Source organism: Molossus molossus, unplaced genomic scaffold, assembly GCF_014108415.1.
Source record: "Molossus molossus isolate mMolMol1 unplaced genomic scaffold, mMolMol1.p scaffold_m16_p_15, whole genome shotgun sequence".
In the NCBI taxonomy this organism is placed as follows: Eukaryota; Metazoa; Chordata; class Mammalia; order Chiroptera; family Molossidae; genus Molossus; species Molossus molossus.
In genome coordinates, this window is record NW_023425350.1 from 75255034 (window position 1) to 75281060 (window position 26027).

General features: G+C 53.4%; 3 protein-coding genes across 5 annotated transcripts in view; 2 read left to right on the forward strand and 1 right to left on the reverse strand.

Moving 5' to 3' along the window:
* Positions 1–2740: 2740 nt before the first annotated feature.
* On the reverse strand, positions 2741–6927 carry CIAO1 (cytosolic iron-sulfur assembly component 1). Its single transcript, XM_036263256.1, has 7 exons — positions 6686–6927; positions 5819–5967; positions 5567–5678; positions 5371–5459; positions 4936–5137; positions 4026–4113; positions 2741–3175 (listed from the first exon to the last, which is right to left on the reverse strand). The coding sequence occupies exons 1-7, from the start codon at positions 6822–6824 to the stop codon at positions 2935–2937; spliced, it is 1020 nt and encodes a 339-aa protein (XP_036119149.1). The 5' UTR covers positions 6825–6927; the 3' UTR covers positions 2741–2934.
* A 248-nt stretch (positions 6928–7175) lies between these two features.
* TMEM127 (transmembrane protein 127) lies at positions 7176–18691 on the forward strand. 3 transcript variants are annotated; one of them, XR_004959699.1, is made up of 5 exons: positions 7176–7293; positions 7678–7995; positions 15373–15537; positions 16243–17615; positions 17912–18691. XR_004959699.1 is itself a non-coding variant. In XM_036263076.1 (4 exons), the coding sequence occupies exons 2-4, from the start codon at positions 7752–7754 to the stop codon at positions 16548–16550; spliced, it is 717 nt and encodes a 238-aa protein (XP_036118969.1). In that variant the 5' UTR covers positions 7176–7293; positions 7678–7751; the 3' UTR covers positions 16551–18691. The 3 variants fall into 3 exon arrangements, 1 of the variants encoding a protein (XP_036118969.1); XR_004959700.1 differs by having other exon boundaries at positions 16243–16636; XM_036263076.1 differs by having other exon boundaries at positions 16243–18691.
* A 2238-nt stretch (positions 18692–20929) lies between these two features.
* The window catches only part of LOC118630599 (ral guanine nucleotide dissociation stimulator-like), a 28067-nt gene continuing 22969 nt past the window's right edge, over positions 20930–26027 (forward strand). Inside the window, exons 1-2 of the mRNA XM_036262454.1 lie at positions 20930–20981; positions 22932–23017. Coding sequence (XP_036118347.1) covers positions 20930–20981; positions 22932–23017 — 138 coding nt within the window. The remainder of the gene's footprint in view (positions 20982–22931; positions 23018–26027) is intronic.

Below are 26027 nucleotides of genomic sequence, written 5' to 3' on the forward strand. Positions count from 1 at the left end.
AATCATTTGTCTTTCTGGTGATTCCAAATTAAGTTTCCTTTTTTCTAACCTAAGGCCTATGGCCAAAAAGATTTATTTTTTTAGACTACTAACTTGCTTAGAAGGAAACATCGGCAGGACAGGCTGTTCTTTGGGCAGTGATTTCAACCAGTGTGGAGGAGGGGTTAGGTAGCTTCTCTTTAGTCAGTAGAACTGGTCCCCCACCTTGTTACCCAGGTTTCACCACTGCAGGAACTAACACTGAGCTGCAGGGACAGATCACAGGCTAGAAGTTTCTCAGGATCTGCAGTCTGCACCCTCACCCCACCCCCTGCAGCCCCCCAGGAGGGGCTGAAATGTGCCAGTTGGGTGTGGCCGAGGTATGGGACTCCGATACTGGATCAAGATCTGCAAGTTTTCCTCTCAAATTCTTGCCTTCTGTTCTTTAGGAAGGACTGCATACAACTGGAAGATGATTCTCAAGGGTAATTTCCTTAGGCCATCAGTTTTCAAATGATTTGAGCTTAAGAACCCTTTCTTTACACTATAAAAAGCCCCCAAGAGGCTATCCACTGATATTTACTATATTAAAAATAAAAACAGCCCTGGCCAGTGTGGCTCCGTTGGGTATCATCCTATGCACCAAAGGGTCACCAGTTTGATTTCCAGTCAGGGCACATGCCCAGGTTGTGGGTTCAGTCCCTGGTAGGAGAGTGTGAGGGAGGTACCAGATCAATGTTTCTCACACCAATGTTTCTCTAAAATCAATAAAAACATTAAAAAAAGAAAATGCACTAAAAATAACAATGATTTAATTGACTTTTTATAAAAAAATACTTCCAAAGCAAATCCAGGGAGGAGTGGCCTGTGACATTTTTACAATTCTCATTCCTGTCGGATTTAATAAAAACAGGGATTTTTGTTTTGTTTTATCCTCACCCGAGGACATTTTTTCATTTTTTGTTCAGATAGAATGGGAGGGGGAGAGAGAAATGTCGACATGAAAGGGACACATTGAGTGGTTGCCACCCGCACGACCCAACCAGGGCTGGGGACAGACTGCAACCAAGGTACATGCCCTTAGCGGGAACTGAACCCAGGTCTCTGGACCGCAGGCCGACGCTCTAACCACCGAGCCAGACTGGCCAGGGCAAAAACAGGGATTTTTGTAATTGCTTTTACAATTATATGTGTATATTAGTTAAGCTGACTTAATACAGATAGATTTAGCAGTTGGAAAGGGAGCTTTTATAGCTGTTTCAGGAAACTGGCTATTCAACGCTATAGAGAGACTCCAAAAGTGCAATGTGGAACCTAAAACCTACTGATGAGCTTCCTGTACTGTTACATTTAGACCCACCGTCTCTAACCTCTTTCCCACAAATGATTCTGTAACATCATGCATTGATCATCTGGAAAATGCTGATTCACTGAATCCTGCAGATCTTCCAAATGTTGACACATCTCATCATACAAACCACATTTGCAGTTATCACCCATCTCATCTCAGAAGAGTCTACTGAGAAGATGTCAGGTTCATGATGGCTATACAAGTTTTCCAACATTTTTGCTTGAAAGCTTGATCACTGACAATCCTATCTATCAGTCACCCTTGAAGTGAAAGGTTCATTCACTTCCTAGAAATCACCTGCCAAGCAGCCAAGTTTCAATACCATAATTTCCTACTTCTTTCAAGTAAAAATGATACACAGCTCACTTAGTTTGCAGCTCAGCCACACAACTGCTTTCCCTCAAGAAATCCCACCTCGCGTGCTTTCTTGCATGCTGCCACCGTCACTGAATATGGCAGCGTTCCCAAGGGTCAAAATTTTACACGATTTGTATTTGTTCTTGAAAATACTTCCGCTGTGAGAGCAAGGCAGTGAAAACTACAACTACCAGTTGGTGCCAGTGCCATGGTTCCTGCCAGCATGGCAACAGCTGACCTCTCAGACGTGACCCCCAGAAGCTCAGGTTGGTACTGCCCCTGCTGTCTCTTCAGTCTAAGTCATGATTTCTGTGGTGTAAAAAATTAATGAAGGCTGTAGCTTTGGGAACAGTCCTCAAGTTAAAATTCATATGGAAGCAACAGAAGACAACTTGAGTGAGATGGCAGAACTGGCCACCTTTTTCCATTATAACCCCTCCCCAAGGAGCTGTATCAGACATCTTTTTCCTACTTGCCCTCACTATGAAAATTTAGCATCACATACACTGTGTATTGCATACTGTGGTCCCTTAGGGGGCCACAAATTATTGTCTCTTAAGATTTTCTGTCCCCCACCAAAGAACCAAGTTTCAGCCCCATTGAGAATGTATGGCCTATGGTCAGTAACAACTCCCTTCAGGGTTCACGCCCTTCCCTATTTATTTTTTGGCATTCCCCACAGGCAAAGAAGATACACCAGGGTTTCTAAGGGAAAGCAGAGGTGTCTTACTCTAAACTAGCCTACATTTAAAACTCTCCTTCAATACTGATCAGATGTCCTAAATGCAAGGACTTCGTCAGAAATCAGGAAGGCAGGACCTTTCAGAAAAGGACTCATCATGAAAATGTCTTAAACTGTGAATGTCCTAGTAATATAAATAGGTCTTAGGACTCAGATGGATTATTTCTACAAGGCTTAGAATTTCAGCAAGGTCTGAGATACATCCCTCCTACATATAAACATCGTGATTATAAGTAGCACATTCACTCCCCAAACTTGAACACTGTGCCCTAAAGGGAAGCAAACTCTGGCATAATTATGAGATGCTGCTCTTCCGCAGTTCTTCACCAAGTGCCCATGGCAACAAGGGGAAAGGTGAGTGGTTCTGTGGCCCTGCACATCTATCCAGGTCTGACCGGGAGAGAGCCAAGGGAAACGAAGGTCAGGCTGCTCCTTCTGGTCCTCTGGCTAGAAAGTCTTATGACATTTTGGGGGGAACTATGATTCTGTCCAAAGTCGAGGTGGCTCAGAGGCCTTCAGGCCGCTGATACTTCCAGAAGGCCACCTCCCCATCATCACTGCAGGAGGCCAGGAGCCCCTGCTCCTTGGGGTTCCAGGCCACACAGTTGACGTCCTGGGAGTGGGCCTGAGGCAAGTGGGCCGTCAGGGAGAAGGTGGGCTGCTGAGGATCTGAGCCGGGGTCCTCCTCAAACACTCGGATGGCATCGTCCCCACACGCTGTAGCCAGGGCCCCTGTCAGCGAACACCTGGAGGAACACGTGCGTCAGTGGGTATGCTGGTGGCTCCTCCCTCCTCATCCCAGCAAGTTAGTGTAAGACACTGATTCTACAGTCCCTGGCTGGTTTCCTTCCCAAACTTCAGGCTTCAGCTAATGTCTCTTACTGAAAAGCTCCCCTAACTAATATGCAGCCACAAACACCACCCCCTAAGCATTCTGCCATTCCAGTTTGCCCCAAGATATTTACTCTAGAGGAATACATAAGATTCTGAATTACTATTTTGTCACTCAGCATAAATAATTTCTGTCATGAAGTTTGCTTAATCTTTTTTTACAACAGACCATTGAATTTTACCACACTTGTTTGTTTTCGTTATTCCTAAATGTTTGTTAATATAAATAAAGCTTAGAGGTACATCAACTTCCTTTATTATTTAGGATTATTTCCTAGGAATAAATTCTTAGGTCCAGAACTGCCCCTTGACCAACTCTCCTATGTGAACGGTATGGTTTTTCTAGACTCCACAAGGGTGGAGTCAGTGTTACCAAACCATAAAACCCCACCATAAATCCAGTTAATATTTCTGGACGGGACAATGCTGTGTGATCCCCACCAAAGGACGGTGCTGCCCTCACAGCCTGGGAGCTTAACACAGGTGCAGGCCTGGGTCCCAGTCTGTTCTGGATTCCTGTGAACCTGGGCCAGCCAGCTCTAGGACAGCATGGTTGACAGTCTGGCCTGTTCTGAAGCAAGAAGGTGCTGCTCTCTATTCCTGTGCACTCTCAAAGGGGGCCAAGAGCAGCACACGGTCTGACTTCTAAGATGTCTCCAAAGTGAGGGGTGGAGTGGAGATGGGTAAAGGACATGAAGGTCTTACCAAGCGATGTCGTAAATGGTCCTGGAGTGGAAGCCTGACAAAGTGCAGATACATTTCCAGCTGGGGTCAGAGCTGCTGCATGCCACCCCTGCACGACAGACTTTCTCTGAGTCCAAGACATGTCTGTGCCCCGGGCACCTCAGGGGTCTAAATGCCTCACTGCAGAGATCTAACTTGCCCTTGCTAACCCCCACTCTCAGTCACAAATCCTCATCTTCATTCCCCTGTCCCCATCGTCACCGATCTGCCTTACATATTGTGGCCAAACTGGTATTTTTGCAGCAGAATTCTGAGAAGGAAATGTCCTGTTCCTTTAAAAAAAAACTTTTGCTGCAGATTACTGTCTGACTAGTTAGCCTGCCTTTGAAGGCCACCCACCAGCCAGCCCAACCCACTTTATATACCCTGTGCTTCACCTAGAGCAGCGGTTCTCAACCTGTGGGTCGCAACCCTTTGGAGGTCAAACAACCCTTTCACAGGGGTCGCCTAAGACATAACAGTAGCAAAATTACAGTTATGAAGTAGCAACAAAAATAATTTTACGGTTGGGGGTCAGCACAATGTGAGGAACTGCATTAAAGGGTCACGGCATTAGGAAGGTGGAGAACCGCTGAGTCCTGATGGAATCACTGCTCCTGGCCTAATCTGGGCTTTCCCATCTTTAATGCCTTAGCTCATGCTGGTCTGTTTTCACCAAGTTCTCTTGTGTTAAAATCCCACACATCCTTTCAAATTCTAACGAAATGGCCTCTTCTACACAGCCTTCCTGGTTCTTCCAGCACTCTCTGGCGCCCTCTATGGCACATCTCCCCTTCTACTCCAGTCTGCTGTGCTTTATCTGTGTCTCAGCCCAACTAGACTGTCAACCTGTGGGAGAAGGCCCTTCTTAGCTCTATGTCTGGCCCCTCACCTTGCTCATTGCCTGGTAGATACTGGCGCCAGATGCGCACGGTACGGTCATCACTGCAAGATGCCAGACGCTGGCCACTGGGGTCAAAGGCCAAGCTCCACACGGTGGATTCATGGCCCTCCAGGGTAGCACAGCATACCCAGTCATCCTCTTCCTCCCGGTAGAGCTTCACTGTGTCATCATAGCTGGCAGAGGCTAACAGCTGGGGACATGGGGAAAACTGCACTTATGGCCCAGGAAGTGCCTGTGGTTCCAATACCTCTCCCTGTTAGGACAGGACAGTCCCAGGGAACGTCTTTATAATGGGGATTAATATATTTTGGCCACAGACAGTGATCTCTATGAAGGCCAGGCTGAGGCTGAAGAGCAGAGGGGAGTTGGGGACAACCCTCCATACCAGAATTCCTTCCCACTGATACTTTGCCAGACGCTTACTTCCTGGCTTGGGTGCCAGACCACATGCTTGACATCCTGTGTATGGGAATTGAGGACACTAACACATTCATACTCATCTTCTTCATCAACTGTGGGGAGAAAACAGAAAGGAGCCCATGAACTGACCCTGTCAGGGTCACATAGCAGGTTGTCTGTCTGCTAGGTCCCAACTGTACCTAGAGGGACCTACACTCACCTTCCCAGACCCACACACTCTTATCTCGGCTACAGGTAGCAAGGAGGTTGCCAGATGGGGCCCAGGCCACTGACTTGACCTCATTTTCATGGCCTTCCAGAGTGGTCACACACTACGAGAAGGGAAGAGTAATAAGAATCAATGGCAGCTAAGACCCCCCCGGCCAGCCCACTGACCCAGGTTGGCTGAAGTTCCTGAACCAGCCCTGGGGAGCAAATGGGCAACGATTCTGGTCCCATCCAGTCTGGTTACCTCAAAATCATCCTGATTCTTCTTCCAAATGCAAGTGGTAGCATCAAAGCTGGCTGAGGCCAGGTAATTGCCACAGGGAGACCAGGCCACCTTCCGTACAGTGCGCTGGTGGCCTTCAGAAAGGACAGACTTGCAGATCCAGTTGTCACCTAAAAGCAAAGGACAGGCCAGCACTGGGGCTTGGGTGCACAAGAGGACAATGAAACACAAACAATGCCATCTGATAAATGGGGCTATTGCTGGGGCCAAGCTGGGGGCCAAGCTCAAGGGCATATTTGACAACATGCTTTTAGGAGGAAGTAATTGACCCTACTTCCTCTGAAGGCATCATCTGAGTCACCTTCCTAATTAAAAACAGTTAATAACCCCCCCCCCCCAATGTCCTTGGAATAAAACTTAAACTTCATCATCGTGGCAAATTACTCTAAAGCAGCAGTGCTCAACCTTCCTAATGCTGCGACCCTTTAATACAGTTCTTCATGTTGTGGTAACCCCCAACCATAAAATTACTTTCGTTACTACTTCATAACTGTAGTTGTACTGTTATGTCTTAGGCGACCCCTGTGAAGGGGCATTGGACCCCCAAGGGGGTCGCGACCCACAGGTTGAGAACCACTGCAAAGGCTCCTTTCCACTGCCCCTCTCTTACCGTTTTCCTACCTCAGCAAGTATCACAATTTTCTCCACAGTTCCACGCTGTGTCCTGACATTTCTGCTTCTAGTACTTGTCCGAAAAGTCTTTCTCGGAGTGGCTCACGTCCACCCCGAGGTGGCTTTCCCCCCTCCCTGGGAGCACCCCTAACCCGGCATCCACTGCACGCAGACGGAACCCCCGGCGGCAGGGGTCGCGCCCAGGCCGGGCCTTACCCTCGGTGCCCCAGATGCGGACTCTGCGGTCGCCCCCGCAGGAGGCCAGCAGGGTTCCCGCGGGGTTCCAGGCCAGGAACCAACAGCGCGAGTCCGGGTGTGCCGGGACACGGCCCAGTAGCACCAGCGCGTCCTTCATGGCGACCCGAAGCAGTGCGAGGAGATGTGCAAAGGACCCCCGGCAGGTCCCACCACGCAGATTCCCACGACCGCCACTCGGCCGCCGACCTCGCCACTTCCGCCCGAGAACCCCGGTCGACTTGGGAAATACAGTGCTGGCTAATGCGGCCGCGCTGCCCCCTGGGAGTTGGAGTCGACCTCCCACCACGGCGTAAAGTGTCGCGGGAGCGTCTCGAACTACCAGTCCCGTGAGCCCACGCAGGGAGACGGCGGTGCGCCGGCCTGTGACGCACGCGGGGACGGGGCGGGGAGCCGGAGGAGGCGGAGGTAGAAGAAAAGGAAGCGGAAGTGGGTCGGACCCGGGCGGTCCGGGTCGGTCCGGGTCGGTCCGGGCGTAGTGGGGTTCAGGGCCTGGGATCGCTCGGCCCGGGGCAGCTGAAGAGCCCTTGACGGGACGGAGCGGCGCCACCCCTGAGGCCTGCTGACTGGTGAGGAGCAGCGAGCGGTGTGGGGTGAATCTTTTCTGGGCAGAGGTCGCACCCCCGAGCGCCGTTCCCGGATCCCGGGTCCTCGTCCCCGCGGCCCAGCCTGGGCCTCCTCCCCGCGGCACTCTTTGGCTGAGACCCCGGGTCTGGGTCTCTCTCCCACCAGGAGCCCATACCTCGTCCCCTACCCGCACCCGGGTTTGCGCAGCCCAGCGGTCTCCGGGTTCTCATTCTGCGCCTCCATTCCAGGGACCCAGTCACCGTCCCCGCCCCCTGAATCCCCGCAGTCCTCCCGTCTCCTCTGGGCCCCCCGTCCCGCCCCGCCCCGCCCCCGGTGTCGGCCCTGGCAGCGCTGCTCCTTCCTCACCTGCCTCCTCCCTGGAACAGGCGGACTCTGCGCGCCCCGCGGAAGTCCGCGGTGAGCATCAGCGACCGCGGAGCGACGGCGGGCGGCCCCGGGCATGTACGCCCCCGGAGGCGCAGGGCTGCCCGGCGGGCGCCGGCGGAGGAGCCCGGGAGGCAGCGCTCTGCCCAAGCAGCCGGAGCGTAGCCTGGCCTCGGCCCTGCCCGGCGCCTTGTCCATCACGGCGCTGTGCACTGCCCTCGCTGAGCCTGCCTGGTTGCACATCCACGGTGGCACCTGTTCCCGCCAGGAGCTGGGGGTCTCCGACGTACTTGGTTACGTGCACCCGGACCTGCTGAAAGGTAAGGCCTCCGTGCGCCGTTCCTCCTCTTCCTGGACGTCCGGGGCTCCTCGGCGGCGGGGAACAATGTGGTGCAAGGCTGGAGCTGAGATCACCAGGGCCTGCACTTGGTTGAAGGAAACGATCCCATTGCGGTCTGGTGTTCTTGCCCACCAGGTGGCTCTGTTTGGGGTCCGCCCCCTCATTAATTAGATGTTATTCAGTCAAGCACCTACTTCTCTTGCCCTGCTAATCTAGACTGTTGCTATTTTAGGATTCTGCCGGAGGAAGGGCACCGTATTAGAAAAGATAAGGGTGCTAGGCATTACAATTAGCTGTCCCCTTCCACTGAACCTCTGGGATGTAGAAAGGTTTCTTTGGGACAGCTGATTGATGGAGAAAAAGAACTTTTAATATGACTAGATTTTTAAATACTGTCAAATTCTATAGTAGTTGGATTTTTATTATAGAAAAGGGGAGTCTGTAGCAATTTAGATAACCAGGAGTCAGTTTCCAGCCTCAGTAAAACAGTTGGAATTTGGCTCTTAAAACTATGTGCCTGTGCCCAACTGAGGCGAGTTTTCTTTGCTCATCACTTTTCCCAGCCTGGTGGGCAGAGGAACAGGGAAAGGGACTAGGGACTAGTCTCCTTTCTGGACAGGAGGGGAGGGGGTTGCAGTGGCTGCTGTCCTAGGGAGCCCCATAGCTGCTCCTGCCCAGCCCTGTCTCTAGCAATGAGGGTACAAGCTGTGTAGTGAGAGCGCAGGATTGTACTGCCTGGCTTTTACCTGGAAAATGGTCAGTGGACCCAACAAAGCCCTTGGTACCAGCACAGTTCATCATCCCCATGGTCTTTTGAACCATTCTTGAAGGTCTTTGTATTTTCTCCCTATGCTACTTTCTAGTTGTAATGCGTTCCAGGTGTTTGCTGCATGATGTTTCAGAAGGCCTTCCTGTTAGATATCTTGATGCCGCCGCTTTAAGGACTCAGACACTGGGGTTTGGTGAAAAGGTCACGTTCTCTGTGCCTTGGATCTTATACCACATCTGCAGGTCTAGGTTGAAAAGCTGTATCCTTGTGGCCTAATGTTGTCTTTCTGTGTGAGTTCTCTTACTGTTTTGCATCTCTGGAGTTTTTGAGGGTTTGGAATGATTTAGAGAACAGGATGGGGCTTCTGGCTGGTTTCTAGGTTCTTCCCTGATGATAGCCTTCGCTGGGTTAACTCATTAAGACAAAAGTTACACACACAGTAGAGGCCTCGTGCAGCTTTTTCTCTGGCGTGTAGCTGATGTCAGAAAAGCCATCAAGCTGGAATTGAGTCTGGATGGTTTTTTCCTCAGCACGTTGCCCTCACTTGCCTTCCTGGAAGCACAGTTGCCACCTTCCCACCACTTCATCCAGACCTTTGCACTTGGTCCCCTGGTGTTTCAGTGTTTCAAGAGCTTGGTGTCACCTACAAACTGGGAAGGAGTTCCTGATGCTTCTCCCTTTCAGATCATTGCTAGCAAGGCTTATGAAATTCGTGCGATGTGGGGAGAGGCGATGTGATCCCAGGTCCTTATTTCAGAGGTCCAGGAAGCTGTGTCTCAGAGAAGTGAAGTCACATCTCTCCAGGGCCACACAGCTGGGGATGGCATAGCTGTGTCTGCCTCATCCGTTGACTTCGTATAAAATGTTGCTGTCTGTTTTATATCTTCTATCCTTTGTTTTGGCTCACTTGTCATAGGGAATGATCTTAGGGTTATTCTGCTTTGGTATGCGTTCTTATCAAAGCCATGTAAAAAATAGAAATAAATTTTTGGTGCAGGTTCTTCTTTGTTCACATGTGTATTTTTATGTACATAAAGTATCCTGCCATAACCTTGATGTTTGCTCACAGTTTAGGAATCTTAACCCATGGACAGTTTTGACCTGTGGCCATCTCCTTGGCCGTTGCACGCTGGGAATACTTGGTGTCAATTCATAAGAGAACTGACAGTGATACCTCATGAGCTGTCACAGAAGGTGGCGAGGCATCAGGATGTCCCTGATTGCTTCACTTCTTCCTGTTCTCTGTAGTGGTTGGTTTTTGGTACCCATTGGGCCTTTAGACATGTTGGCCTGTATGATTATATTGATCCTCAGGGCCTAACAGATGCCCTAGCATGAAAGCCTATAGATGCTTCCAGAGGAGAGCAAACTGTATCAGGTCTCCGCAGGTGACAGGGAGTGGGCCGGGCCAGCAGGCTTTGGAGAGTAATTTCTTGGCCCAGGCCCTGCCTGGATGCCAGGCTTTGTGCTCAGCACACCTCCTGCCTGAACAGCACCTTCATTTGGTAGGTACTGTCATCACCACCACTTCACAGCACTCTTAGGCTCAGGGAGGTCAGGTGACTTGCTCAAGGCCACACAGCTGATCTAAGCAGCAAGGCCTCCACTCTTACCTCATACCTTAGTGTACTTCAGCTTTTTTCCTTTTGTCAAAGCTGTCCAAGGCTTGTTACTTCCCCATTCCAGTTGAGTTTTTATCACAAGCCCAGCCTCCTCACCTCAGTGTTCCAGCTCAAGTTGGTGATTTGGAGGCAAAGCCACTCACCCTCCCACTGTCACCTGCTTTAGCAAATGCTGGCTGGCTTGGATGTCCATATGTCCGTCCTGAATTCTGCCATTCCCCAGGAATGCCTGCTTCTCACTGTGCTCTGCAGTCAGGGCTCAGGTCCAGAGATGTGCTCAGACCTCTAGTGGCCCCAAGCAGAGGGGCCCCAGATACTCGTTCCTTCTACACACCAACCCCCTCTCTGCCTCTCAAGTGTGGCCTTCGAAGGGCAGCACTGACAGCAGCCCTGGGAAGCACCTTTGGAAAACGAGGAAGTCTGGGATTTGAAGTCAGCTGAATCATGATTGACAACAAGCCCCTGGAAGTTCAGGGGCCAACCATAGGACCAGAATGTCTGAGGGGCGGTGACTGACGCAGCTGGCACTTCTGCTTCCTGTGCTCTGAAGCAGCTTGGCTAGGACTGTTGGTATCTGTGGTGATGGGCCAGCCAGGCGCTAGGGGCCCTGGTGGAATCCTGTGGCAGAAGCCTGTCCGGAAGCTCAGTCACAGTGAGAAGAGGCTGTGCAGGTGGGGCGGATGAGTGCTGGGAAGGCCGGGGCCAGGGTGGTGGGGCAGTGCCTCTCACTCAGGGGCTCCAGTGAGGGAAAGAGAGGGGAGTGGGACAGAAAAGGAACTGGCCAGAGGCCGCTTCAGTCTTCCTGCCTGCAGCCTGTTTGGGTTGGGAGGGGCTGAGAGCAGTGGGCGGGTAGACAGGAAGAGCCAGGCCTTCAAAACAAATCCTGCCCCATGACTCACCAGTGACCTTGGGCAAAGTCAGTGCTTTGGGATCCTATTACACAGCAGCTTCCTTCTTCCCTGGTGATGGGAGGGGACAGTCAAGCAAAATAAGCAGGCCACAGCGCCACTGGAAGATAGGATGTGCTGTCTTGCCAGAGGGTAGTGGTCTGCACCACTGGTTTGAATTGAAAATGAGGACCTTGCCTCATGTGCCTTTTCCTACCACAAATAAAACAGTGCCTACACAACATTTGGGAATTCTGTTTTTCTCCAGTAGCCCTCTCAAGGGAGCACATATCCGAGGCTCTCCCCACCATACTGCAGTCTGGCAGGGTAGGAGAGCAAGAGCACTGAGATCCTGACCCTTAGCTCCGTTCTCAGTGTGTCCAGGATACTCTGCCTGTGTTCTCTGTGCACTGAGCCCCTCTGATGAAAGGCAGCCTGGGCTGTGGGGCAGGCTCCTGGGATACCTATTAGCATCACTCCAAGGAGCGTCCCATTTGGCTTCCCCACTAAGCCTGAGGGTTTACTCACAGCTTTGGAGTGGAGAAAGGCAGTCCCATTGAAACAAAACCTGTTTGAATTTGGATCAAAAGCCCCTTGTCTGTACTGCATCCTCCTTCTGGTGGGGCACATCCTTAGTCTGGCTTTAGTGGGCTCTTTCTCTGGCCCACACTGGCTGTGAACAGGAAGGGCTCGCCAGGGCTGACCCTGCTGTGGCCCCGTGCAGAGGGAGCGGGCCAGTTACCTTGCAGGCTGCTGAACATTCTCTCTCCCTGCGCCCCTGTAGATGGGACTGCCTTCATTTGACAGTGAGAGAGCAGAGGCCAAGAGCAGTTAAGTGACTTACTCAAGGTAACTCATAGTCTGTGGCAGGTCTAGGACTTGGTGCCAAGACCAGTGCCTTTCTAGTTTCCCCACTGCTTTCCAGATCAGACTCTGAAGGCTGCAGAAACTTAGACCATACCAACCAGGTTTTGCTCAATAATTCCTAGTGTGAGCACTTCTCATTGCTTAATGGTCCGAACCCTTTTTTGCCTAGAAGGGATTTGTGCTTCCAGCGGTTCTGCACTTGGCGCCTACTGGCTCTGAGGGTGGCTCTGAGAGCGTTTATACTAACCATTCACCTGCAACGCTTTAGGTTTGATGGGTTGTCTCCGTCAGGGACAGATAAATGGCTAGCTCTGGCGCTTGGTGATTCTGAGCATTGCAGTGCAAGGGAACCTGCCCTACGTTTGGAGTCTAACTCTGGTTTGGAGTCTAGCTCTGCGTATGGGACCTGAAGGAAGTCACTTAACATCCTGGAGCCTCTAGTCCCTCATCTGAACTGCATGATGGATCCCCAGAGTGAGGCTTAGCTAAAATAACATTTGGCCTGTCATTGTGCACAGACTGTTCCTGGAGGGGACAAAAGAAACTGCCAACAATGTTTGTCTGTCAGGAGGGGCAGTTCGACACGTGGCAGGGAGGGTGTTCTTTCTGAAGCTGTGGGTTGTGTGCGACTCTTCCTTGTTATTAAAATAAGAAACATGAGACACATAGGAGTGTATGTAACAGGTGTATGTTTTTAAGAATGATAGTGAAATGAATATCTTGTACTCACTATGCAGACTAAGAAAGTAGCTTTGAAGCCACTGAATAATACTTTTTTTGCGGTTAAGACTTGTTCAATTAAAACTTAGTGGATTTTTAAGAACCATAATTAAAGCCCACCCCAAGCGCCAGGCCAGTGCGGAGCATGCTGTGCACCCTAGCACCCTGCTGCTCCGGTTATCCTTGGAAGCACTGGAAGAACACTTTCATCCTGCCCCATCCCTGCCTCATGCCATGTGGGCCAAGAAGAACCATCTCAGAGAACTTTTAACAATATTCAGAGCAAAACCAGGAGACCAGAGCTCTTCCTTCAGCAGAGCCTCCTGCAGGCCCACAGTACGGTCTCAGGCTACGTAGGACTGGACAAAATGGAGGTTGGGCCTGGTTGCTGGCAGAGGCATCACACAGGCGAGCCTCCTGGTGGCAAGTGGACACTAGGCTGCAAGATTGGGCCCCAAACAGATGGTCAGCTGATGAGAGTGACAGAAGCTCTGAGGGCAGCTTAGTGGATGACCTAGAGCCAGGTCCCGCATGAGTCTGGTGTGGGCTCAGCCACCATCTGTCTGGAGAATTCTGAGCCTGAGGCAGGGAATGCGTGCTGTCACAAAGGCCCAGGGTCTCCTGGTACCTGATCTGGTTCTGTGGTCTGGATGCCGGACCCTCTACCCAAGACCCCATGTTGCCAGTGTCTGTTGGTTTGAGTCTGCTTTGTTGGGTTCAGGTCCCCTCCCAAGGTTCTTGGACTTTTCTTCTCAGTCCCCCTTCTAGGCCCAGGATTTGTGTTTTTTGGAGTGTAAGGCTTGGGTCACCTGCAGGAATTACCTGGGCTGCTTGTTAAGATCCAGATTCCTAGGCCCTACTGCAGACTTAGAGCTCAGACTTTCTGGGATCTGGGAACATGCTTTCAGCCAGTGCCGTGGTGACTGGTGTACACCGAAGAGTGACGACCACTGTCTCCCAACCTCTTAGCCTGCGGTCTAGACTCAGGAAAGGAACCTATAGTCTAAGTCCTGCCCCCTTTACATATTTTCCTCAATCACTGGATGGTCCAGGACCCGAGTGAAAAAGAGCTTGCCAGTGGCTGGTATAGAGGTGGGAGGGAAGTTAAGGCACATTTCCTACTTCTTATTGAAACTTGAAATGGCTTCTTTTTAGATCGGCCTTTATTCTGTCTCTGTGTTTCTGGGAGCTGTGGCACTTTGCATAGATATCGAAGGATCTGACGGTGTTGTCTAGACGAAATGTAAAAGCAGTAAGAATGGTGTGGCAGTCCTAGGACATCTCGGTTGCTCTATGTGTCTGGTGTGCAGTTGTCCTGGGCTCTCCCTTCACCATGACCCTGGGGACTCTGAATGTCAGGTCTCCTTTTCAGCATCTTCCTTGTCCTTGGTTCACTCCTCACCGTGGGGGAGTGTGTACCCTTAATGGCTTTGCACTCATTTTACAGTGTTTGGTGCTGTCGGTTTCTCAGCCTTTTGTGGTGTAATCTAGTTGTAAACTAGTTGTGTCTTTGTTTTCCCACTTCTGGCTGACACTTCAGCTCACCCAGTCTGCTAAGGCAGTTCCAAGTCCCTTTACTTTCCAGTTTCCAGAATTGAGTTTTGCCCCCCTCCCCTTGGTGTGGGTTTGTGTATTAAAAAATGTTTTGTTTTATTTTAGTAGGATTCAGGGAACAACCAAAAATAAATGTGAAGGTCCAATCTACCATCTTTCCTAACTCTGTTAGTACTCTCTTGTAAGGATACATTTTTCTAAATGGCTTTAAACTCTTTTTGAACACAAAAGATGATGAATAAGTGTCTGGATAGAGAATTGGCATTGATCGCCTCTGGCCTTGCCTCTCTGGCCATCTCAGCACAGTAGTGAGTGGGCTCTTCCTGCAGCCCAGAGCGTGCTTTAGCAGACTGGGTTGACATGTCAGATTCATTGTCGGGGTCTTTAAAGATGATTAGAAAATGCCCTGGCCAGTTTGGCTTAGTGGTTAGAGCATTGGCTGGCAGACTGGAGAGGCCCGGGTTCGGTTCCTGCTAAGGGCACGTACCTAGTTGCAGTTTGTCCCTGGTCCCAGTTGGGGTCGTGAGGGTGGCAGCCACTCGACGTGTCTCTCTCACATCGATGTTTCTCTCTCTCCCTTCCGCTCTATCTGAGGATAAGTACAAAAGTGTCCTCAGGTGAGGAAATACATACATACATACATACATAAAGATGGTTAGAAGATTGTGGCCAGTACAGCGAAGTGGAGGCCTGCACCTGGACTGGTTTTGTTGGAAGGGAAGGAGTTGAGTGCATGGAAGCAGTGACCAGGGTTGTCTGCTAATGCGGGTGCTGTTCCACCTCCTCTGTGGGCCAGCTGGGAGCAAGAGTTAGGACCACTTTCTCTAGGACTCCCCTGGCACTCCAGGACTGTGACTGAGGGGGACAAAACCCTCCCAGGTGGGGACTTCCTCCTCTAGGGTGCTGATTGGGTCCTGAAGACATGGTTCTCCCTACAGATTTCTGCATGAACCCCCAGACGGTGCTGCTCCTGCGGGTCATTGCCGCCTTCTGCTTCCTGGGCATCCTTTGTAGTCTCTCCGCGTTCCTTCTGGATGTCTTTGGACCCAAGCATCCAGCCCTGAAGATCACCCGTCGCTATGCCTTTGCCCACATTCTCACGGGTAAGTCCAGGTCTGCTCCAGTGGGGGAGAAACTGCCCCAGGGTGGGGGCACGCTGTTGAGTTGCAGGTGGGGGTGGCAGGGTTTCTCTGAACAGACAGCAGTCCAGATGCTCATTTCAACTCTAGCCTTTCCTGGAGCACTGACGCGTGCCAGGAGCTTGCTTTGTTATTCGCTTGTACACCTGGCCCAGCTGTTGGGAGGGACTGTTGATAGAATTCCCCAGGAAATCTCATGGCTCTCCAGGAACTGGGTTTGAAGCTCAGCTGGGCTCGAAGGACCTGGAAGAAGCAAGGAAGGGAGCAGAGTATTTTACTGTGACTCCCCTGGAGTTCATGGTCTCATTTGATTCTTTCCTCCCATTTTCACTTCCCCACAGTCTAGCCTCTGCCATGACTGGGCTGGGTGTTGATTTGTGGTGGTGCCAACTCCAGCTCCCAAACTGCATGATCTTGTCTGTTCCTCTCAAGCACTCAGTGACTTCCAGCAGCCCTCATATTCCAATTCTGGATTCTTAAGATGGAGAGGATCTGGTCCAGTTGGGGTCAGGCATCTGTCCCCAGGCTTAGCCTAAGAACCCCATGGCCTAGAGAGCGCCCTCTTGCAGGATCTGGGGCCACACAGGTTCTCTGATATTGGGGTTTGGGTAGCGAGGCTGCATTTGGTTCCTGCTAACCCCCTTTCTGTGCTGTCCCCATGTCCCCTAGTCCTGCAGTGTGCTACCGTCATCGGCTTTTCCTACTGGGCTTCCGAACTCATCCTGGCCCAGCAGCAGCAACATAAGAAGTACCATGGTTCTCAGGTGTATGTCACCTTTGCCGTTAGTTTCTACCTGGTGGCAGGAGCCGGTGGAGCCTCAATCCTGGCCACAGCAGCCAACCTCCTGCGCCACTACCCCACAGAGGAGGAAGAGCAGGCACTGGAGCTGCTGTCTGAGATGGAGGAGACCGAGCCCTACCCCTCGGAGTACGAGGTCATCAATCAATTCCAGCCTCCCCCGGCCTACACACCCTAATGCCGGCCGTGGCTTTCCGCCTCCCTGCTCCCAATCTGAAGCTCCTCCCACACCCAGAGGAGCGCCTTCTTCAGCAGGCCTCACTGGTAGGATCCTGAGCGTCTTCACCAAACCTTTCCCAGGAGAGACTCTGCCTTTTGGGTTGTTCATGTATCCCTGCTCTTGAAACCTGGGTCACGGATTTTATATCATGCACTGTTTCCCCTCTCGCCACCTTCCTGTCCCTAAGATCGCTAGTCATTACCAACCAGGGACGGTCATACATGTTTTCTCCCTTCATGGGCCACATTTTTCAGACCAGAACTTTCCTGGGGAAGCTGCTGATAGTGGACAGTCTCAGATAGAGGTGTCACCAGGGCCCAAGGGAAAGGGGACTGTGCCCTGCAGGCTTCCTTCCTAGGTCAGCTTTGTTCCACAGCTGCTCCCATTTCTTCTCAGAGTGCACAGTGCCAGGCCGCCCGCTCTGCGGGATTCTCTGCACTTTAGTCTTTGGACTTCCCGTCCTCTGTGCTGTTTGACGGGGAGAAGGCATTGCCATTGGAAGCAGAGCAAGGCTTCTCCCCGCCCTGCCCTGGCTTGGTGGCTGGATCCCCGGCATGGAGAGAGCACAGGGTGTGGGCCTGAGGCCTCCTGGTGCCCAGAGAGTATCAGGGTGAAGGGGGAACCAAGCAACAGCACCAATAATCTGTTTTAAACTAGCGACAAGACTGTTGTCATTTTTTCTATTTTTATTCTATTCTCTGGGCTCTGCAGTGTTTGGGGCCACAGCTCCTTCCAGCTCATAGTCTTTTCTCCTTGAACCTCTCCCAGTAGAACGCAGCCCCCCCCCACCCCCCACCCCCCAGTGGCCTTCCTGTGGAATGCAGAGCCCCATCAGCAGAGGGGCGGAGGACTGTGGCCTGGCTGGCTGGCCAGCGTGGTGCTCCTCAGGACTGGCGCTGAGATGTAACCTGGCCTCCGTGCAGGAGCGGGTCACAGCAGGGCAGGAGACCCACCATGCTCCACACAGGAACCACAGCCCGTTGCGTGAGGTGTCAGATGGCAGACCTGGCTGTGTCCTTCAGGGTTAGTGCTGCCCCTCACCTGTGACTTGGGGCAACATCTTGCTGCATGCCCTCTCCCCTTCTTGAATGTCCTCTGGTCTTGCAGTGTCCTACCCACGGGCTCTATCTTGCCCAGCCATTACTCTGGCTTTCCTGTTGGCCACACGTGTCTCTGGGTCTGGCTGAATTTTCTGAGATTGGCATAAAAGTGGGAGAAACTTGAGAGACCTTCGTTGTGGATCCAGATGGCCATCCTTCTTTGGAATCAGTGTCCAGTGCAGAGCTGAAAAACAGATGGATCCCAATCTCTTCCTACAGGTGACAGAACAAGACTGGAGAATGGACACCACTGTTGAACTGTGGTAGGAAGGAACTGTTATGTGCCTCATCCTCTGGCCAGACCACCTGGGGATGTCTGGACAGACCCCTGTGTGGGCAGTGAAGACCATGTCTGCCCATGAATGAGTGGCTGCCTGGCGTTCACTGTGATGCCCAAGTGTCCCATAGTGACTCATGCCCAGACTTCCTGTGAGGCGAGCAAGACTGCCGTGTGGTACCTGCGCCCCGAACCAGGGGCTGTGTGGTCTTGTCTTTGTCAAGTCCGCATTTGTCTTCGGCAGATGTCTGGGGCGCGGCCAGCTCTCACTGACCACGGGTGTCTGAGGGGCAGATCAGGAGACCAGGCACCAGACACGCATGCCAAAATGACCGGTCATCTCCTGGGCCCCAGACATGACCCTGTGGACTGTTCCATGTGATTCGGAACCCACTTTTTATCAGTTGTCCATGCCCTGGCCCTTCTCTTCCCCCTGCTATCCTGACACTCATATAAATTCCCTGGTGGGTTTCTTTTTTTCTAGGAAAAAAATAAAAAGCAAAAACAAAACAAATGAACAGAAACCACAACTAAGAATGAAAATGCCATTGGCTCCCTGTCATTTTTCTAGCACAATTTCCCTGAGTTGGGTTGTTCCCTTTCTCTTGGAGAAGCAGGAGAAATTGAGCAAGTGTAATTTTAAAAGTCAGAGGGAGCCCTGGGCGGTTTGGCTCAGTGGTTAGAGTGTTTGTTGCCTGTGCACTAAGGGTCATGGGTTTAGATTCCAGTCAAGGGCACGTACCTGGGTTGTAGGTTCTATCCCCAGGGTCGTGTGGGAGGCAACCAATCAATGTGTCTTTCACTCTTTTCCTCCCTTCCACTCTTAAACAACAACAAAATCAACAGAAAAATACCCTTGGGTGCAGATGAACAAATAAAACGTCAGAGGGAATGCAGTGCCTCCTCTGCAGGGCACAGCCACCGATTTGACACCTCCCACAGTGAGGCCCCCTGGGAGCCCCGGTGCTTGGCTGCAGAGCCTCCTGTCTGCGTTCTGGGTGAGCTGCAGAGGAGCGCTCTTGTCCTGTGTGGGGAAAATAGACCCCAGAGCTAGGACTTGCCAAAGAAACTGGACTTTTGGAAACCAGAGGGAGTGGTTCCTTCCTTCCTGGGAGAGATGTGAGTGCCAGCGGTCCAGGCTGTAACTTGTAGGAGATCCTTCAGTGTTGGTTCCTCTGGTGGCTGCCTCGTTCCATTCATTCATCCGTCCATTCATCCGTCCATCCCTTCATCCATCATTCATCCATCCATTCCTTCATCCGTCATTTGTCCATTCATCCCTTTCTTCGTTCAGCTGACATACTTCATTCAGCCAACATGTGCATCGCAGTAAGAGATCTTAGGGCTCCTGCTGAGGAAAGCCTGTTTTGGTGGTTTTAACTTTTTTTTTTTTTATCCTCACCCGAGGACATTTTTCCATATTTTGTTCAAACAGAGTGGGAGGGAGGGAAGGAGAGAGAGACATTGATGTGAAAGGAACTCATCGAGTGGCTGTTACCCGCACGACCCAACCAGGGCCAGGGACAAATTGCAACTGAGGTACATGCCCTTAGCGGGAACTGAACCCGGGTCTCTCCGGACCACAGGCCAACTCTAACCACTGAGCCAAACCGACCAGGGCGACAACATTTTTATTTTATTCTATTTTTATTCTTGGGAAGAGCACATATCTTTCTTGGGGCTAGGAATGTGTTCTCTCTCATTTCATTTCAGACATGTATCAAAGGTGACTTGTCCTTTGTCCAAAGCGTGTGAGACACCACGAGAGAAACATGATCCTCAGGGCCCTGTCTCCAAGGGCTTTATAGTCTCAGTCCTGGGGATGGACTTGTCCACGGAAGGGCTGTGAGTGGTCCAGTGGGCAGCTGGGAAAGGATTCCAAGAGGGGCTGTGCTCGTGGGCTCCGACCTGGTACCAAAGGTTTCATGATGGCGGTTGGAGCGGGGCTCAGTGTGAGAGTCGAGTGGGTGGGGCAGTTCCTGGGAGGGGCCAGCAGGAGTGAGGCACAGCTGGTGGCCAAGATGCGGTGAGAGCAGAGGAAGGTTTTCTCTAATGAGGTGACTGTGAGGAGGGGACTTGTGTTAATGGAAGAGGCTGAGGGTGTGGAAAGGGGCAGGGATGGGAAGTGGTGTGGAGTCCTGGAACCAGGCCCGAGGTGAAGAGCTCAGTCATAGTGGGCCCCAGGGCCCGTTGTCTCAGCAGGTGTTGGAGTGGGAACCTAGGAGTCCCAGTTCCTGCCGACCTGTCACAGATGGAGGCTGGGGGCAGAGCTGCAGGCTGTGTGAGGCTCAGCATGAGGAGACCCCAGCAGAGGTGAAGGGCCGCAGGAAAGATAGAGGCCCTTGAGCCCAACTGTGTGTCTCAACAGTGGTGGTGAAAGAACTTTCAGAGACATCTGTCCCACCTTGCTGGGGGCCGGAGGGCTCAGAATGGGGCCCGAGGGCACGCCTGGCAGGCAGCCTCCCGCCCTGCTGGCTCTAGCGGAGTGGCAGCTAGCCCTGCAAAGGACCACTTCTTGGCAAAGTCTGGCTACACCCTGTGGCCCAGTGCCCCCACCTCCTTGGTTTGACCTTACCTATGCTTTTCTCACCCAGATTTCTAGTGCCACTGCGGTTGGTGGAGTTTCCTTCTGGAATAACCTTGGGGTGGGGGGTAGGTTTTGTTTTGCTAAGGGGGAGGGTGCTCCATATTCATTCCTTCCCACCCGTTTGCCTCTGCACTTTGCAGAGTGGTGAGGGACATTTGCACATGTTCACTGGTGCTCACACACACTTGTCAGCTGACTTTCTTGTGTTTTACATTATAAGTTCATTAGGACTGAGTCATGCAATGTTCGCTCATCAGAAGGAGGTAGATATTAACGCAGTCCTTGCCCTGTGGGGCCTTCCAGTCCAGCTGTTGGGGGAGGAGCCTTGACAAGGCAGAAACCTGACACGTGGCCCTTGAGGCGCCTTGGGACGATGGTCCTGGAAGGCTTCATGAAGGAGGAGAGCTGTCGCATCGCCTTGAAGAGTGGGTAGACTTTCATGAGAGAATGATGTAATCGGTGTGAACGCAGAAAGAGGGCTGGCTTGGGAATGCTGAGAGCTGTTTTGAGCCATGGTGACAGCCCCTGGAGGAGGGTGATGACATGGATGCACCCAGGCTGTGAGGGCCCAGGGGGTGATGACATAGATGCACCCAGCCAGTGAGGGCCCGGGGGGTGATGACATGGATGCACCCAGCCTGCGAGGATTCGGGGGGTGATGACATGCATGCACCCAGCCAGTGAGGGCCTGGGGGGTGATGACATGGATGCACCCAGCCTGTGAGGACCCGGGGGGTGATGACATAGATGCACCCAGCCTGCGAGGTCCCGGGGGGTGATGACATGGATGCACCCAGCCTGTGAGGTCCCGGGGGGTGATGACATGGATGCACCCAGCCTGTGAGGGCCGGGGGGGTGATGACATGGATGCACCCAGCCTGCGAGGGCCTGGGGGGTGATGACATGGATGCACCCAGCCTGCGAGGGCCTGGGGGGTGATGACATGGATGCACCCAGCCTGTGAGGGCCCGGGGGGTGATGACATGGATGCACCCAGCCTGCGAGGGCCCTCCTGGGGGTGATGACATGGATGCACCCAGCCTGACGAGGGCCTGGGGGGTAATGACATGGATGCACCCAGGCCTGTAGGGGCCCGGGGGGGTGATGACATGGGATGCACCCAGCCTGTGAGGGCCTGGGGGGTAATGACATGGATGCACCCAGCCTGTGAGGGCCTGGGGGGTGATGACATGGATGCACCCAGCCTGTGAGGGCCCGGGGGGTGATGACATGGATGCACCCAGCCTGCCGAGGACCCCGGGGGGTGAGTGACATGGAGGCCCCGCGCTTGCTGAGGGCCCCGGGGGGTGATGACATGGATGGCACCCCAGCCTGTGAGGGTCCAGGGGGGGTGATGACATGGATGCACCCAGCCTGTGAGGGCCTGGGGGGTGATGACATGGATGCACCCAGCCTGCGAGGGCCTGGGGGGTGATGACATGGATGCACCCAGCCTGTGAGGGCCGGGGGGTGATGACATGGATGCACCCAGCCTGCGAGGATTCGGGGGGTGATGACATGGATGCACCCAGCCTGTGAGGGCCTGGGGGGTGATGACATGGATGCACCCAGCCTGTGAGGGCCGGGGGGTGATGACATGGATGCACCCAGCCTGCGAGGGCCGGGGGGTGATGACATGCATGCACCCAGCCTGCGAGGATCCGGGGGGTGATGACATGGGTGCACCCAGCCTGCGAGGGCCGGGGGGTGATGACATGCATGCACCCAGCCTGCGAGGATCCGGGGGGTGATGACATGGGTGCACCCAGCCTGTGAGGGCCGGGGGGTGATGACATGGATGCACCCAGCCTGTGAGGGCCCGTGGGGTGATGACATGGATGCACCCAGCCTGTGAGGGCCGGGGGGTGATGACATGGATGCACCCAGCCTGCGAGGATTCGGGGGGTGATGACATGGATGCACCCAGCCTGTGAGGGCCGGGGGGTGATGACATGGATGCACCCAGCCTGCGAGGGCCTGGGGGGTGATGACATGGATGCACCCAGCCTGTGAGGGCCTGGGGGGTGATGACATGGATGCACCCAGCCTGCGAGGGCCCGGGGGGTGATGACATGGATGCACCCAGCCTGCGAGGGCCCATCAGTCTCAAGATATAGAGCTCTTAACACAGAAGTACCTTAATTAAGTGGATTTACTGGTTCCCACAGCTGGGAAGGTGTCTTGGCTTGGTCCAGGGACTCACACAAGGATGTAAAGAGGTGATCTCTCTGTCTCCTCTGCTTGTGGGCTCAGGAGTCCCTCCCCAGACGTGGTGAAGATGGTCACCAGCAGCCCCAGGCTTACACTAAGCTCTTGTTTAAGGGCTGGATGAGCCTCTTTTGCACAACTGAGGTCAGGCCCCTTTCCCTGAACAGTGGCCCAGAACTTGGAGCTTCGTCCTGTGGCCAGGAGGAGGATGGCCACGTTTGCAGTATTGGATTCAGAGGTGGTGCCACTAATGGTGATAGGGATGTGTAAGTCCAAGGATGAAAATACATCAAATAGAGGTTCTCGCTGGCATGAGCCTATGAAACAGATGAGCCGCCTGTAGCCTCTCCCTCGGCCCTCCTTGCTGTGATGATAGGCCTGTGGGCTCCAGCCAGCTCTGCCTTCCCGTGGAAGTTCTGCATGCCCCGTATTTGACCAGGGCCTTGAGGTCAGGTTTGCCCACTCTCATGACGACACTGGCCCTGGCCTGGGGAATCATGATTTTCCATCCCCTCCTTTGCTTGCCCCTTTCTTCCTGCCCCATTCCAGTCAGCAAGAAAGGAGAATCTACTTACACACAGCAGTGAAGGATCCCCACTTCTGTGCCAGATCCCTGAGCCCGGTTCCACAGGGTGACGTGCAGTGGTCAGGTGACGTCTGCGTGCACACCGGCGGCGGCGTCCCAGAGAAGGCGCAGTGAGCTAGGGACCCACCTCTGTAATAAGGCAGTAAGGACGCGGCCCTTGGCTCACAGGGAGACGGCATCTCCGTCCTCCAGGGCCCAGAACAAGCTCACCCTCTGCTCCGGAGGCAGACACTCTTCCCAACGCGTTTCCTACACACAGGAACAAGGGCAGACAGGGCCCCCTTGCCAGACAAGCCCACCATGAGGGTTCCTGTGTCCCAACATGGCAACGTGTCACTGTCACGTCCAGGACACTGTGCTGTGACCCGGCAATCCTCCCCGATAGGAAGTTACTTCTGTGCCGGTCACCTGAAGACGGGCCCTGACTTCTAAAGACGCGGCTTAGTCAATTCTTGCTGTGGAGCAATAGTGCCAGTGACCTGGTGACAGTCACATTTGAGACTATCTGACAGCTTCACAGTCGGGAGCAGGCACGGCGTACGCAGTTCCTGATTCGGGCCTCACCAAACCTGGGCTTCGGCTGAGATTGTGGCCTCCTCTGAGGGTGCCGGAGGGAGGGAGACACTCCGATCTCACTCCAGTTGTGGGCAGGATCCGGGTCCTGCCATTGTAGGCTGAGGGCGGTGGGGGGGGGAGGGTTTGTTTTTTTTTTATCCTCACCCGAGGACATTTTTGTATTTAGCATCAGAGCAGGAGGGAGAGAGGGGAGAAGAGAGAAAGAGAGAAACATGGATGCGCGAGAGACACATCGAGTGGCTGCCATCCACATGACCCCAGCCAGGGCCGGGGACAAACTGCAACCGAGGTATGTGCCCCTAGCAGGAACCGAACCCACAACTCTCTGGTCTACAGGCCGATGCTCTAACCGCTGAGCCAAACCAGCCAGGACAGGGCTGGGTTTCTTGCTGGCTGTGGGTTGGAGGCCGCTGTCAGCTCAGAGAGGCCACAGGTAGCTCCTTGCCCTGAGGGGCTCCCCAGCATGGCCACTTACTACTTAGCCCACAGGGAGAGGGCCAGAGGCCCCAGCAAATGGGCACTGCAGTCTGTGAGGGAAGCATATGGCCATGTCTGCCCATCCCTTGGACATGGCTATCCCGCTGTCCTCAGAGGTGTTCATGGACGGGGCTCCATGGGGTCAGGATGACCAGGGTGGGTCTTAGGGTATCTTACCAGGAGCCACCATTTGGGGTGTGAGGAGCAGGTGGGCACGAGGTATTCGTGGACTTAGAAGCTCGAGAGAAGTGGCCATTGGGTGATCATTTGGACAATCTGACTGGGTCGCCTCTGTCCCACAGCTTCCCATTTTCTGATCCATGCCCGGAAGTCAGCAAGGGGAGCAGGGTCCCAGGACAGCAGGCACTCACTGTGACATTTCCCTAAAGGTCTTCGGCGGGGACCCCAGCGTCACACTCCATTGAACCACGGAGGAGAGGTGTGTTCTCCTGAGATCTAGGGCAGCATCTTTGATTCCTGGGGGCTTTCTCCAGGTCACACTCTAACACCCAGGAGAACTGTCCCTGAGCCGGGCCTTCATGGACTTCCTCCCCCTGCCCTGTCCACGGATGCAGACCCAGGCTCAGTGCAGCCCACCCAGGCCCCTGAAGCCACCCCAGGGAGGTTTCTGTGCCCTTGGAGGGCAGTGGATGAGGCCTTGCTGCCCGAGCTCCTGTCCCCAGGGTTGCCCAGGACATGTCCTTCCACATGGGTGTCAGTGTGACTGCAACTCTGGGCAGCCCCAGGTCATTAGTTTCAATTAAAGAAAATAACTGTGATAAAATACACTTAACACAAAACAGACCACCTTAACCATTTCTAGGTCTCCAGTTCACTGGTATGAGTACTCACACGCTGTGCACCGTCCCCACCCTCCTCCAGGACTCTCCGTCTTGCAAAGGTGAACACGAACTCCCATCCCCTCCTCCCTTCCCCTGGCAGCCACCCTTCTGCTTCCATCTCTGAATAGGACGACACCAGGGACGGCACGTGAGTGGGGTCATCCCTATTTGTCCTTTGGTGATGGGTTCCCTTTCCTTAGCTTAGTGTCTCTCCTCAGGGTCCATGCATTTGGTGGGAGCAGGTGACAGAACGATACTGTGGGAGCAGGTAGTTTTACGCTGGGGAGGGGGGAGGGGCTGGCAGCTGCCTCCCCACCGCCCCATTGGCCCCGCCCTTGGAGGCTGAGGTTTTCTCCCGAGGGAGGCAGATGTCACCGGGCAGATCACCACCTGCTCTGGGAACCAGGAACAGACCTCCAGCTGCGCCTGGGAGGTGAGGCCCTCATCCGGGCCCACAGACAGCCCTGCAGCCTTCAGTCAGCAACAAGGTCCACTGGTTCAAATATTTGACACCTGTTTGTATAATTGTAAACAAAAGTTGATTACTAGACTCACAGGACTCATTCAACTATCTCAGCCCAGGGCCTTCTCCGCGGCAGGAACAGCTGGTGAAATGGACCCGAGAGTCTCCTCCTGGCCTCTGCTGTTCCCTCCGAGCCTCCTGGGCAGGGTCTGCTCCCCTTCTTGGCTCCCAGGTCCGGGGCTGGGGCAGGTTCTGTCCTCAGCTCAGTGCTCCTGCCCCCCCCCCCCGTGAAGGCTTGGCTGACCCTGACCATCACCTC